The sequence below is a fragment of the Platichthys flesus genome, chromosome 6 (genome assembly GCF_949316205.1).
Source record: "Platichthys flesus chromosome 6, fPlaFle2.1, whole genome shotgun sequence".
NCBI lineage: Eukaryota > Metazoa > Chordata > Actinopteri > Pleuronectiformes > Pleuronectidae > Platichthys > Platichthys flesus.
In genome coordinates this window covers 23,555,396-23,570,787 of record NC_084950.1, presented here as the reverse complement: position 1 = coordinate 23,570,787, position 15,392 = coordinate 23,555,396, and the positions used below count along the sequence as shown (strand labels likewise).

Sequence of the window (15,392 nt, the reverse complement as noted above, 5' to 3'; positions counted from 1 at the left end):
CTGCAGGATTCCCACCAGCCGATTTGTGTTTCCTGTCTCACCTTGAGTTTTTTCACATTGACACAATTTTCAGTGTTTAGCCTCTGAGGACAGATTTTTTTCCCCAGCCTGCTGACAGTCAGCACTCAGGTGGTCTCTCAGAGCAGCTCCTGATGAGTCACCTCAGAAATGATGAAATTTGATCCTGTTGCTGCTCGCTGACAGTGAAGATGCCCCTCCCTCTCTCTCAGGAGGAATAATATGGATCCAGTGTGCTCACCAACAAGTTGAAGTGATCCAGGAACACTGAAGATTATGATTTGAACAATTCATGGTGCAATTTGATGATCTCATCCTCAGACATCAGGTTTCTTCAATATGATAAAAATGTGTTCTTCAGACTTGTGTCATTTTATGGCTGTTGCTGGAATATCCGGGGAACTGTGAGTGTAGATAATTTGTTTCAGCTGTAAAATACCATCATATGGTGATGGTATTCAATGGACAGTACAATACAGATAACAAATCTAATTTGAAATCATTTACTTTGTGTAATGAATAAAATATGTGGCAGTTTATAAAATATCTATGATCTCTTGATGAAATCTATCTATCTAATTTATCTAACTTTTATCTAATTCAATTTATTCCCCACATTCTCCTGTGTTGATTAACATTTGCTGTCACTTTCATTGACACAGCCCTCAACAGCTGTCAACCGCCAATCACTGTGGACATGCAGTTCATTCAGGGTTACATCTTCTATCTAGTTCCCCTCAGGACCCTTTAAGAGGGGGAGGTCTACTGCTTTCCAACATGAACTGCACTTTTTGTGTGAGAATGTAAATGTCCGAGCCAGTTGTGATCCCAAAAATGTTCCTGCCAGCCCCCTGGTGAAATGTGATTTCACAAATTTACGAGTGAACACAAAGACAGGAAACTGTCCTGAATATTCACAGTGAGTAAGCGGGTGTAGGGATGACGTTTTAAACTTGTTGCACACAAACCTTGAAAAAAAAGGATGAAAAAGAGGAGCCATAAACATAATAGATGCTGCTGAAGATGTCAAGTCAGAATGACAACGAGATTCCAGACCTTTTGGATGTAAAAGCAGATGCCACTGTCAAACGCAGGGATCTCTGCAGCAGAACGTCTATGTCATGTCTTACCTCCTGCATGCTCTAACCAGGCAAACTCTCCTGCTGTCAATATTGAAGGCAAATTCTGGAATATGTCCGCCCCAGTTTTGTGTACATACGAGTTAATGTCTGGAAATGTTTCCAGTGGTAGAATAAGACAATTTGTTTATGCATTACTGACCACACGATCAGTGCATTACCATCACACAACTTGCATCTTTGTGCATACTTTTATTTTGAAAAGATGAATTTCCCCATATAAAATCAGCTATGGTTGGTTATGAAGATGTGTTTCTGATCCTCTGAACAGTTTGTTCTTCGGAATAAAGCTTCTTCTCAGGAAACATAAAGCTCAAACCAACTTTGCTGTCATCACATGTATAAAAATATAAACCTCACAGAGGAAGGAAACAAAGGCGACATACACAGACTATACACACTAATCCATTTGTCAGTAGAGTTTCTCGCAGCAGCTGTGTATTTAAAATTTTCCATGCAGCAGCAGCAGTGGTTCAGATCTGGGAGCAGCAGCGGTGCAGAAACTTTTTGAAGAAGTTCCTGAACTCTGTGTTGAAGATGGTGTAAATGACTGGGTTGAGGGCGCTGTTGACGTAGCCAAGCCACGTCACCACGCTCATCAGGCCTGGTGGGATGTAGCAGTCTTGACAGCGTGCTCGCATCGTGTGGAGGACAAAGAAGGGAGTCCAGCAGAACAGGAAGGCACCTTCATTGAGGAGAAAAAGAATCAGGGATCATGCTTTTTCCTCTCTTCTTCCTCAGAGCCATTTATGTCAGGATATTGTGCAGTACAGATATAGGTTTGGCTCATGTCTAGACAATCTTAGCCCAAACACATGAAGTAGAAAATATCTATCTAAAAAGGTCAGAGGTTTCTTGAGCAGAAGAACAGAAATCCCGTCGAGCTGAACAATTACAGATTTCCAATGAAATTATTACTTCCTACTTATTTACTTTCTTACCTACACACCCCTCAAACATTGTGGATGTGGCACTTCAACTAACTGACCTACTTTGTCTTGGTCTAAGGTAGTTGAGTGTAAATCATAGACAGCAGATGGACAGAGCTGTCTGATATTTCAACCCCCGCATTTTTTAAGAAAACATTTTATCTGAATCTAAAAGGCAGAATTTTTTTTCTTTTTGGAATACTATGAACACCATCAAAACAGGCCTGTTTGCAATGTTAATTTATTTAGATGGTTAAGTCCTACTCTTAGGCCACAACCTATGAGAGATTCATGAGTATTAACTGCACACTGAGGATCGTGTCTGACCAACTCCTTACGCAATAATTGGATTTCAGATAAGGACCTACAGGATTAGCTGCTGTGCGCTAAGGGGAAGCACTTCTATCTATTAGGACCAACACTGGCTGCTATTAATAGGCCAACCTTCTCTAACAGAAGTGTCTGTGCGACGTCTGAACCGACACAAGAGGTGGAGGTGAGGTGTGCAGTCACTCATACCACTGTTCATGCAGGTGTCCCAGTGGATGGATGTGACGGATGACATTTTTTTCTAAATATACTGTAACTCTGAGAAACCCTTTCCAATGCTTGTGTACTAGCACGTGACTGACTTACTACATAAGTAAACTGCTGTAGGGACTTTGGGTCATTTTTACCTTGATATCAAATGTCAAAACTCATTCAGAGCTTTAAGTCCAAAGAACAATAATGGAATGAGCTAGACATATTTAGCTGGAGACAGACAATAGCTGGGTTTTCTGTGATCTCAAAATGTTGACCATTTGAATTTAAATTACAATTTGTTTACACATCATTTTCTGCCCAGAACTTGGTCTTGACATTTTCCTGTTTGTCTTCTATGTATGAAGTATGCAGCAGTAGATTGTATGAGTCAGATTTGTTCACTACAAATGGGAGATGTCTGTAACATTCAAGCAAGGGGTGATGCCTGGGTAGAGCAAGCAGGAGGAAGTATATGAAGGATAAAATCTGCAGCAGAGATTACGTGTTTTTGTTTACAACACATTGATCACTAAAATCGATCAAACAAAAGACCAAATTAACAATTTCGTCTGCAAACTTTTTCAGTTTAGCATCTGTCATCAGCAAAACAACTTTTTTACTGTGAATTTTCTGGACATTTGCCTTTTGCATTCTTACCTGGGCTCACTGACAGGCATGTCTGAAAGTAAACCAGTTTCATAAAAAAGTTTTTAGCTCAACCATTGGTGGAGTTGTGATCCTTTATCTCTTTTTAGATTCTTCATAAATCTTCAGTCCTTTGTGGCCTGAACTGAATAGATCATTTAGTGTCAGTTTGTGATAATCATCAGTCTTAGAATTACATTGTTTAATTCTTAGGTCAGTTCCTTTTACACGCTTGTGTGGTAGATGTTTTTTGATAGTACAGATGCTGCGGAATGGGAGTTGAACTCACCCACAACGACAGGAAGCACTTTCATGGCCTTCCTCTCCCGGTTGTTGATCTTGGCCCTCTTTCTCTTTTGAGGGTCAGGATTGAACCTGATATCTGCAAAGCTGACTGTCGGCACAGGGCCGTCTTTGTACTCTGACAAGTGGAAAGGCTGTTCTGCTGACGGGAAGGTGGATGGTTCATCTGGAGTATCAGTAAGTTCCCGCTCAATGATGGGTGGCAGTGGCGGTGGCAATGAGGCCAGTGGCGGCAGAGAGGTAGCGGCCTCCTGCAGCTTGCGACAGGCCAGGATGCTACTCTTCAGCTTTGCCTTACGCGCTTCCTCCCAGCGTCGCAGGCCACGAAACATGCCGAAGTACAGCAGCACCATGATTGGACAGGGGATGAAGAAGGAGCACACAGACGAGTAGAGGACATAGTCGTCATTTTCTAGTTTACATTCACTGGAGTCGCGACCAGGCACGTTGTTGATGCCGAAAATTACAGGTGAGGCCACGGCAAGGGCCAGGATCCAGGTGGCCGACAGCAGCACCGTCTGCCGCATGTCAACATGCTTCCTGTTGTAGATGAGAGGGATGGAAACGGCGATGAACCTGCAACAAGCACAAGAAACTTATAATCTGCAGAAAAATATATGAGGGTAATCACTAAGCAAACTGAGAACTGCCATATCATTATTCATAATTCATTGATTTCTGTTTGTCTCATTGAATGTTCATTATGGTTCAGTGATTCTCCTTATATATCACACTACAAACACACATTCACTCATCAGTGAGAAATTGTTGGAGAGTGGCCAGCAGGGCCAGATGTATGGCAAGCTAACCATTAGCACTTGTAGCATCTCTCTAATTTCTTTCTGCTTCTCTCTTTACTTCCCCTTCTTCAAACAATTTTGTTCAGTGATTTCAGAAGGTGAATAAACCTTTTCACTATGCATGCTTTAAAGGGGACATATTGTGAAAATTTCACTTTTGTCGTGCTTCTATACGTTAATTTGGGTATCTGGCATGTCTACTGACCCAAAAACTCTGGATCCTCTAAGTCAGAAACATCATGCTTGAGTGAATGCCATGAGCTACACTCATTATAGATACAATATTTGCTAAAGCACTGTTCTGCAACCCTCGGATATACCTGGAATTGCTAGCTAGCCGGATGAAGCAAATTAAGCACTCAAGATGTGCTTTGGTCGGGTGCACAGATCCACACAGATCTGCACATAACGTCCCAGCCTCAGAAGACACAAGAGCCAAATTAATTGAATTCATATTTGAAGGCAATGTCCCAGAAATAATTGGCAAAAGTCTGTTGGTGTCTCCACTGCAGACCCCCGTGTCTCCGCTGTGTCTCCGCCGCAGAGACCCCCGTGTCGTTCAAAACGATATGGTTTCAAGATTGTATTTTCTGCAGCCCATGTTTGTCATACATTTAAATAGAAAAAAGGGCAGTGAGACAATCAACAGTCATACATCAGACACAGAAATGCAATGAAAATCAGTTCACCTCCTCAATCATCTAAGTAATGGCAAACCTTTAAGATTGAGCAGGAAATTGATTTTCTGCTTCCTAATCTGAATCTTGACGGCTGTTGGCAGAATCAAAGCAGCCGTCATACTGACCCGACCTAGTTGAAGAGTCAAAGATGGAACTAATAATAATAATATAATAACTTCCAGTAATAATTGCAGTGTACGAGTAAAATGTTATCAGTTCCACCTGTGACTGAAGGGTGAAAATGTCTGCTGTGGAAATGTTGGGTTTCCTTTTCTGCACCCCCCTAGTTATGGAACCACTGGTGTGATTGGATGTGGACAGACCCTGCGGTCACATGTAGGGCTGCAGAACCGCACACACATGAACACATGATGATATTTACACATGGAAGCTTCACCTGCAGGAAAAAGCCTGATTTGAGCTTAATGGTCTGGCCCCCACCTTTAGGCTAAAAATCATCCTACACCACATATGTTCATGTTCATAAGACCTTTAAGTCAACAGTCAACATTTGTATTTGGAAGAGTCACTTTTAATGGTGTTTGTACATTTACCTGAGTAAAGAATCTGAATACTTCTTCCATAATGAAGAATATTAATACAACTCTCATATCTTTACATTAAATATGAAGCTAAGGCTAGTAGGTTTGAGACTTAAGTGTACAGGCGAAAATTACTGGTCTTAGCCAATGAGCAGTCTGGTGTGTAACCCCTGTCAAATTGTACATTGTCGTTTTACTCATATCTTCTTTGAACTGATAAAACAAATGTTAATGAGTGAGGTTTAGGGTTGATGGTGGTAGATTTAATTATCTTGGTACAGAGCTAGAGAAGCTGTTTTCAGTCTCTATGCTAAGCTAAGCTAATCAGTATACCATCATAGTTACAAAAGTTGCCTTCAAACATGCACTGAACTCCAGACAATCTCCTGACATTCTCAGGTGAGGCTATATTTGAGCGCACAAATGTGTTAGTTAGAGGCTCCAGAGTTTCTCCTGCCAACCCCTGATCAAAACTCTGGATAATGTTCAAAGGATTCGCTGTGAGAACACAGCAGGAGATCATCCAGAGGATTCACTGCGAAGGAGTGGGTGTGTTGGGGACATTTCTGACACTCAACAGAAGAAAACACAGCAGCCTCTGGTTGCAAAGCAGAGGATTCTGCCTATTCACACACAGAATCAGAGATAGCTCACTAACCTTTCAACTTAAGCGAACAATGTGATTTTATTAATGTCACACGATTTCTTCAAAAGATTAAGATAAGCAACAATACACAACACTGACTTTCCAAAAAGAAATACACAGCGACTTTATTTAGAAGCGCTGGCTGAGGGGCCCCCTGAACCCTCTGGCCCCTGTTCCTCTTCATGAATCTGTTGGTGAATGATAGCAGATCATCAGTCTGTTTGCTGTAAAAACCATCAAACCTCCAGAGATACCACACGATTTCCACTTTTCGCTTGTAGACACCAGCAGCACATGGACCCTGCACACCCTCAGGATCGTTTTTTCTGCTCAGTCTGTTGAATAATTCAGACTCTGCCATCCAGTTCAATCTCTAACTGCCTCAAAAAGCTTCAGATCATCATCATCAGTCCATGTTAGATTCACTGCCCCCATTGCTCTCTGATGTAATCATATTTCCTAGAGTTGGGACACCGGGTTTGAGGAGCTGCCTGGATTTTCAGCACAGAGTTTCATTCTTCAACATCAGCCGAGGGTTCACATAATCTCATTGAGTCATACTAATGAGCGCAGTGCAAAGCTGGTGGTTCATCACTGTGGGCACATCCTTCATGTGGGGCATTGAATTGTTCTGTCTGCTCTGATTTGTCTTCTTTTGGAGCTTTTACGGGAAACAGACAAAAGGTCATTGTCATATTTCCACATCAGAGTGAACCGTGGCGTGACTTCAGGTGGAGATCTGAAGCCCTCAGTGAGGCGTCCTCAGCGTGCCTGACAGAGCGCTCATGGCTCTGGCTTGATTAATCAGGTGGTTTTTCCTGGTTGACCCTGACCTGAGGCAGATTAAGGCTCTGGCTTTGACACAGAGTCTGTGAGTTACAGCTGAAGGTTGACCTGCCCCTAATGACTCTTATCATCGTCTGACCTGCCACCACTAGGTCCATACTTTCACGTATCCTTTGAAATATTTCTTTACAGATGATCTATGTTAGAAAAGATTTGGCTACTTCTTTCTTCATTGAAGAGTCCTGCTATTTTCACACTATTATTTAGCCTTGCTTTTTTATGGTTATGGAGTGGACAAAATATTAGAGACAGCTCTTTCTATTATCCAATACACTTCAGCAGCACAAAAACCTACTTCCTCTAAAGTAATAATAATAATAATAATAACAATAATAATAATAATAACAATAATAATAATAATAACAATAATAATAATAATAAAATAAAAAAATAATAATGTTCATTTGTTTAGCGCAAATGATTCAAAGAGATTAAAAAGAACAACTAAAAGATAAAATATTACTTTAAAATGAGATCATACCTATCCAAAACAGCATCAACTAAATCTGAACTTGAAGGAACATTCATGCAAGGCTGCATTATATTAGTTTTAGATCCATATATATTTATGCTGCCCAGAGGATGAAATCTCATGATTCTGGTGAGTCAATAACCTATTCCTGCAGTGTCAGGTATCAAAAATATCGAGTTAAAAATAACACAGACCTAGACCCGAATCGTAACTTTTGTGTTGTTGTGTCTATTTAGGAGATGAAAAAAACATTTTCAATCATCATGAAACTTACAGGCACATGTGTGAGGGGTGGAGAATAACTGAATCATCCGGATTTTCACACATTATTATTCAAATTCACGCTATTTACAGTGCGTCATCATTTAAATGGTATCCTAATGTAGACTGCCTATTGTGATGCTTCTCTGCAGTACCATTTCATCTGTTGTGTGGACAGCTGCGCACTGACCTGTCGACGCTGATGGCGCAGAGGTTGAAGATGGAGGCGGTGCACAGCATCACGTCCATGGTCATAAGACCATCACAGACGGTTGTGCCGAGGGTCCAAACGCCGTCCTGAAACTGAGACACAGAGACACATGCAGTGTGGTCACTCACTGACTCAGTCATGTAATGGAATGTAATATTTCACAAAACCAACGTTTTTTTTTTGCTCAAGAGATTTGCAAAGCAGAACTTTCTTCTCCAATTTATCACCTGACACACCCCCATATTAATCTGGTGACCATTTGCAGGGACCAGGTCATTAGGTTGGGAAGCACTAAGTGAATTAACTACACTTAAAGTAGTTATAACCAGCTCCATCTAAAGCAGCTATAATTATAGCTGCAGTATCAAAGAATCATTATTAACTAGAATGGCACTCAGAAGAGTGTAAAACCTCCACCACAGCCCGACTGTCTCCTTAAAGTCAGTCAAGCTGCACCAAATTACACACACTCATCAGTTCACTGAAAATGGGGACAAAAAGTTAAAAGAAAATTCCTGGATCTTTCTTTTGAGCCGGATCCACAACAAAATTAGGACCGCTACTTGCGGCGGAGCTGCAGGGTTATCTCCCGCATTTCCTCCAAGAACAAGTTGGTTAATGTACTAAAGTAAATTTCAGGACTCTACGGTATGAAGATGCGCATCTTTCGGTCTGTTGATATCAATCTAAGCCCTGTTGGAACAAATGAGTGGAATCCCAATAGTGAAACAATGACAGGCTTTTACTCTGAAACATGATAGAAAATGTTGTAAATACATTTGCATCATAGACAGATAAACATTGTGGTTCACAGCAGAATAAACAGAGAAAATGATCTTTCACCTGATTTTTAATGATTATCTGATGAATTATAAATATATCATAAATGTGACATCTTTGTGTTTGGCGTCTAAGTGACGTCACATGAATGGGTGGGGCTTGAAGAGGAGGTCAGCTGAAGTTCAGAGCTGATGGATAAAAGGACAGTTCACTGAATTTAAAACATGTTGTCCTCCTGCAAGACTTCAATAATAAATTGATGGATACATTTAGGAATTGATATCTATGAGGAAGAAACAACCCACATAATAATACAAAAAATCTAAATGAGCCTTGATAATGCCAATATACAAAAAATAAATACATTAACAGCTTAAAAAACTATCCAGGCAATAAATACATTAAAATAAGTTTTTAATGTTTGAAAAATATAAATACATGCACATAAAATGCATGTATAACACTAACCAAATATACAACTTAACAAAGACTTTTGTGTAGACTTGGAACCATGCCAACTAACTATAAGATTAATCGTGACTATTAAACATTTGATTCAAAGGAAATATTTGTAAACAGTTAAAAGACTGTGTCCATACAGATAAATCTATTATCAGAAAATGAATTGAATGAATCCTCTCATTTGGAATCACACTGTTAAACTCAAATATCAATCTGACCATGTGAAAACAGAACACCTTCATTTAGGAAGACAGATACACAGCTTTCCCCCCATGCTCTGTATTACTGGTGCTGCCAGCACTGATACCATCACTGTTCCACAGGAAATCTGCAGGAACATCATCTCACTCACATAATGAATACATCAGGTCACAGATTAATAGATCAGTTAACCACATTAAGGTGCTGTAATCGGGATGTCTGCACTCTGTAAGGGCTAGAATTTATTTTACAAGCTCAACAAAATTGTGCAAAAGTCAACAATAACTGAAAACATAACTGAAAAACTAAGTTATTTAAAGGCAGTGGTCGCCAACCCGTCGATCGCAATGTACCGGTCGATCTCCGAACACTCGATCGCCAAACACTCTCGACTCACTGGCTATCTTTGTGCCGCAGATCAGCTGTGTGTCGGCTGTCGGTTTTTCACACACGTTGTGTGTCCGCTACTTACATAGGGTTATTTCCTGCAATTCCTTCAAGAACAAGTTGGTTCATGTACTAAAGTAAATGTCAGGACTCTACGGTATGACGATGCACATCTTTCTGTCTGTCAATATCAAACAAAGCCCCGTTGGAACAAATTAGTGGATTCAGAATGTTAAACGCTTGAGTGCTTTTACTTTGAAACTGGTTTGGGAAGTGATGTAAATACGTTTGTGTCATAGACAGATACACATTGTGGTTCACATCAGAATAAATAGAGAAAATTATCTTTCACCAGATTTTTTTATGTTTATCTGATGAATTTTAGTCACAAACAAATGGTCGCAACACTTTCTGTATGCCTTTTCAAAATAAAAGCTTGTTTCTGTTGATGGAATCCATTCCCTTGTTTAAAAAGTTTTTTTTTTATATGGTGAAACATTTGCTGGAGCGGAAGATATACCCCTTCATAATGTGTAATACCGGTATTTATTTGATAAAAAGGCACTTCTTTCATTCAAGGAAATAATCATATTTGTGGGCATATTCAAATCAAAGACTATATTTAAAAACATTGTGCTGCAGTGCAGAACATGTTGTGGAACTGAGAAGCTACATATTTTGCATTGTAAAAATGAATTGATATTAATTTGAATATTGTGCATTGAATAGAAAAATTTGCACAACTGCCTTTCTTTGTGTATATTTATTTCTTGTACATTCAGCCTTTAACAGAAATGCAAAAGATAATAAGTATTACCCACCTAAGTGTTTTTTTGAAAAGATATCAACAAAATCACGACTTTTGCTGTCCTGACTCCTAAATGGTGGAATGAGCTCCTCATTGACATCTACACATCTTCCGCCGCAAACTAAAAACACAGATCTTCCGACTATACCTCGATTAAAAGTTTAAACTAACAATTTAGTAGCACATAAATGGAACTTACCTATAGCACTTTGTAGTTTAGCTTATTTCAAGAAATTGTACTTTCTTGATTCTTATTGTTCTGGGTTTGTTCCTCATGGTTGATGCACGTATTGTAAGTCGCTTTGGATAAAAGTGTCCCTAAATGAAACGCAAAGTAATGGTAGACCTCGGCTTAGGTCCGGAATAAAAGTGATCTTGGACTGGAAAAGGCTGGTGACCACTGTTTTAAGATAAACATTATGAGTATTACAGTATACATTATTATTGTGTGGAACGTTACCCCATTAAAGCTTGTGCACCCAAGGTCAGCTTTCTAACTTGTGCTGGAGCTTTTGAGCACAAAGCTTTAGCTCAAATGTTCTGTTATTGTAAGGAGAACCAGTCATCTGTGTGGTGATTTACATGTTAGTCTTGACCTTCAGATTCCTGCATACGTCTGATGATGAAGACTGTGACACGCAGTTAAAACCTCCGGAACAAAATAATCAATGGACCCCTGATTGAGCTGGCTCCATTTGCTGTTGTTCCCAAGGTCAGCAGTGAATTGTTGAGCAAAATTGTTCATGACAGCTGAACATATACACTCTGTTTCTACAATCTGCAAGTATAACTGAGGTTTATGCTGTAAAGCACAAATTGATCCTTAAACTCTGTGTTTCCCAACCTGGAGTCATTAAGTCCCAATCAGAGGACTGTAAGAGGTTTGCCCAGATCGGAACAATCTTTGAATCTTTGAAAAAACAACAAAAACCTTTTGTGTTATTAACTTATTAAAAAACTAAAGAAATTAGTGGAGTGGCTGTGGCTCAGGAACTGAGAAAGTTTATCCACGAATTAGACCGTTGGTTAGATCACGGTTTACCCCAAAAGATGTACACACTACATCCCAAACTGCTCCTGTGCCAGAGAGTGCTGCACATAGATCCACTGTATGAAGGTGAGTGTGCTATATAAATGTCTCTATAAATACAGACCATTTATTTACATTATCATTGAATGACGAGGATCATAGAACAAAGTATACATTTTTAAATTCTATATGCCCACATGCAGAATTAAATTGTGCAGAGGCCGTCAAACACACAAGGGCCGTCAAACCTTATAGTCCTATATTCCAAAACTATGGAGTGAAAAAATTCTTTGCTACTCGAACACTTTTCAAAGTATGAATAAGCTATAATGACGTATGATGTAATGAACTGATTCAGTAATATTTATGTTGTGATGTTGGCTGTTGATTCATAAATAACTGCTATGTTATGTGACTTTTGAAAAGAAAGGAAATAAAAAAGGTATGGTTATCTGTATATGTGTCATGATGTTTAAATGAAAGGGACAGGTAAGATAAAATTTCCTTTTTTTGTTGATAAAATTTGTTGATACAAGTGTATTGCTATGTTTTGTAAAATTGTTTTGGAATACACTAAACGAAAATAACTTAGACTAAACTAAACTAATGCCATTTTAAATGCTTATTAATGCCCAGCATGTATTCTCAATCAAAACTTCTATGAGGATATGTTTATATTATTAAAACAAATTGTCATACTGTGTGGTCCTTCACATATGGGAGCCCCTTATACTTTTAGTAAAATAATAATGTAACTAGGGGGTGGGACTAATACACATCTGGATTATAGCGAATTCAACTTCGTGGTTGATTTTCTGTCGGTGATGGAGGATTTAAACGACTGGTGTACGGTGTCCAAAACTATAGACACGATAATCCACTTCAGGAAGTAGCCTCCACCGATTCCCTCTTTTTAATTCATGGCCGAGCTGTTGAAGCTGTCCGACTCCTGGGGATAATAAAGTTTTTCTTGACCTGCTGCTTCTCTTTATTATATGTGACATCATGACCTCGACTTTCTCTGACGTCCAGCAGGTTGTTTGTTTTATTCTGTTGATCTCTTACGTTTCCTCTGTGTGTGAAATCATCCACTTTTTTTCTGCACTTTCACCTTTTGGCCATTTATTGCAAAAGGTCTTAAATCGTGCATTGAGGAGGAAGTGGAGCTGTATTTCATCAATTGATTGTGACTCAGCGTCACCTCAACTTCTTTAAACCAGTTTCTGCTGTGAAGAAGGAGTCAGAATTTCATCATTCGGTCACTTTTCGCATTTTAAGCAGCAGTCTTCATGCAGAGCATCTGAGGAGGGATCCTGAAAAGATAATATATAAATAAATGTATATATTATCTCCTGATCTCCAGGAAAGCTCATGTTATCACCCATTTCAATTGTTGTGTTCGTTGGAGCACAACAAAAACTATTGAACCAATATCCACAAAACATGGCAGAAGGATGGAACCAATAACTCAATGAGTTGGTGCAGAAACGGTCAAAGGGCAGGTAGTTTTTCACTTTGTTTAAAATTAATTACTACATTTATTATTATTATTATTACTTTTCCACTAGTTTCCCAGTGAATGATTCCGATTTAGAGAACTGATATATTAGTGTTTGCAGATTGATTGAACTGGACTGTTGGGGCTCGGCGGAGGCACTCAGAGGTAAATTCTAAATCTTGTGTCATGCTAGTGTTTGTGAATTAAGTCAACACACAAATGTCAGATTATTTGCTTGCCTATAACTCAGTGATAATATGACATATTTGGAATGTTATTAGAAAGAAATATCATAAATGCGTACTGACATGAATTGAAGATAAAATATTTTGTATAAAGGAGCAGAAAATGTCTCCAAAACAATGCTGCAAGTTAGTGAACATACGTTTTGCTATACCAGCTATTTCAACCTTTTACTCACAGTAATTTAATATGTCAGTTATTAATTGAGAGAAATTACAGTTTTTCCCGCTTACGTTGAGCAGAAAAACATCTTAACATATTAAAATGAACTATAAGTCATCCATTTATTAATAGATTAGTTTGGTGATTAAGAGAGAAACGTTAAATAGTGTAAAAACAGGATAAAAAAAAGAGAAAAGTCAGATATCAAGTCTCTCTTGATATAGATCAGAAATAAAAATGATAACCCTTCATATAGATTACATAGATTGATTACACCTTAAAATAATAATAAGTCATAATTAAATCAATGCTGGTTGGTTTTGGCTTTTTCAAACAAACTCAAATTATGGGATTTCTGGTAACCCGCGGGGTCTGCTGTAAATGATGATTTAATCAATGTTATTTTTAGGGTTATTTTTATTAAATTGAAAGTCGCCTGAAGGGACTAAGCTCCTGAAACTGATAAGAAAGGGTAAAGTTGAAGTCCTGTGCCAAGCAGCTCTGTGGGGCCCCTGAGACCTCCCGGGAGCCCCTGGAGCTGCAGGTGCACAGTGTGCGTGTCACCTGAGATCCATGACCTGTCCGTCACATCTGACGGTCACAGATGAACTCACCTCTGAGAAGACGAAGAGCGGCAGCACCAGCACAGCCAGCATCAGATCCGCCACGGCCAGACTGACGATGAAGTAGTTGGTGGTGGTCTTCAGCGCCTTCTCCGTGAACACGCTGAGACACACCAGCAGGTTCCCGCAGATGATCACCACGATCAGCAGCACCCCGAACAACAGGGACGGCAGGTTGTAACCCGACGCCGTGTAAGCCCCCGGGGCCGCCCTCTCTGCCTCCACCTCCACCTCCGCCGCCACACTCAGATTGGCCTCCATCTCTGGCCCGGCTCCTCCGCTCCGTCCCGGTCCGAGCCACAGCAACCCGGCCCCCTGGCTCTCATGAATGCCGCGCTGGACACTGCTCCCCGCACAGTTGTCTCATCGTGGTGTCACGGGAACTTACACCGGACTTCAGCCTGCTGATCCAAAGCGCTCCGGTGCGCACTTTACGCATAAACACTCTGACAGAATGGAAACAGTTGGAGTTGGGTCTTGTTTGCAAAGTGAAACATACAGTAAAAACGTCTACACATAGTAGGATTGTCAGAAAGTCCCGTCTGTTTTCTTGAAAAGGAGCATTACGTGTCTTGGAAAAATGCCTCTGGATCACAGGCGAATTAAGATGCTCAGACCACCAAACGGCTGCAGAGATAATCCATGCGTCCTCAGTGAGAAACTCCCAGAGAAAGGTATATTGGAGCTGCAGTGTGTGTGCGGTCGGACAACGGAGAGTGTGTCGGGCTGCAGCTGCTCTCAGCTCCGGTGAGGGTGGCTGCAGACTGCGAAAGGCCAATGGGGCCAAATTAGCCAATTAAAGCCGCTTATCTCCTGCGCTTTACCGTGTCCTTCAGTCCTTGAGCTCGAGCAGGAGACACACTCTCTCTCTCTCTCTCTCTCTCTCTCTCTCTCTCTCGCCCTCTCTCTCTGTGTCTGCACGCGTGCGTGTGTATGTCAAATAGAGAGAGAGCGAGAGAGAGAGAGAGAGAGAGAGAGAGAGGAAGCGTCCGCTGCAAAAAAATATTCACTGAGAAGCACACTGACATTAACATTATATTCTCCACAATTCTGATAGTCATCACAAGTGTAATAGTACAATATAATAAAGAACAGGTTAGGTGTTACTTCAGGAGGATATTATTCATATTTTGAATCACATTTGCACAGCATTTTTGACAGAAATGTATAATCCCTATTTT

The 15,392-nt window shown here is 40.1% G+C and overlaps 1 protein-coding gene across 1 annotated transcript; it reads right to left on the bottom strand.

The window, feature by feature from the left end:
* Positions 1-1,314: 1,314 nt before the first annotated feature.
* Positions 1,315-15,035, bottom strand: drd4a (dopamine receptor D4a). The gene is given in 5 exon segments (XM_062389891.1): positions 1,315-1,842; positions 3,546-4,135; positions 7,997-8,109; positions 14,203-14,489; positions 14,492-15,035. Coding segments are annotated over 5 exon segments (1,248 nt in total). The 5' UTR covers positions 14,538-15,035; the 3' UTR covers positions 1,315-1,630.
* Between the last annotated feature and the right edge of the window lie 357 nt (positions 15,036-15,392).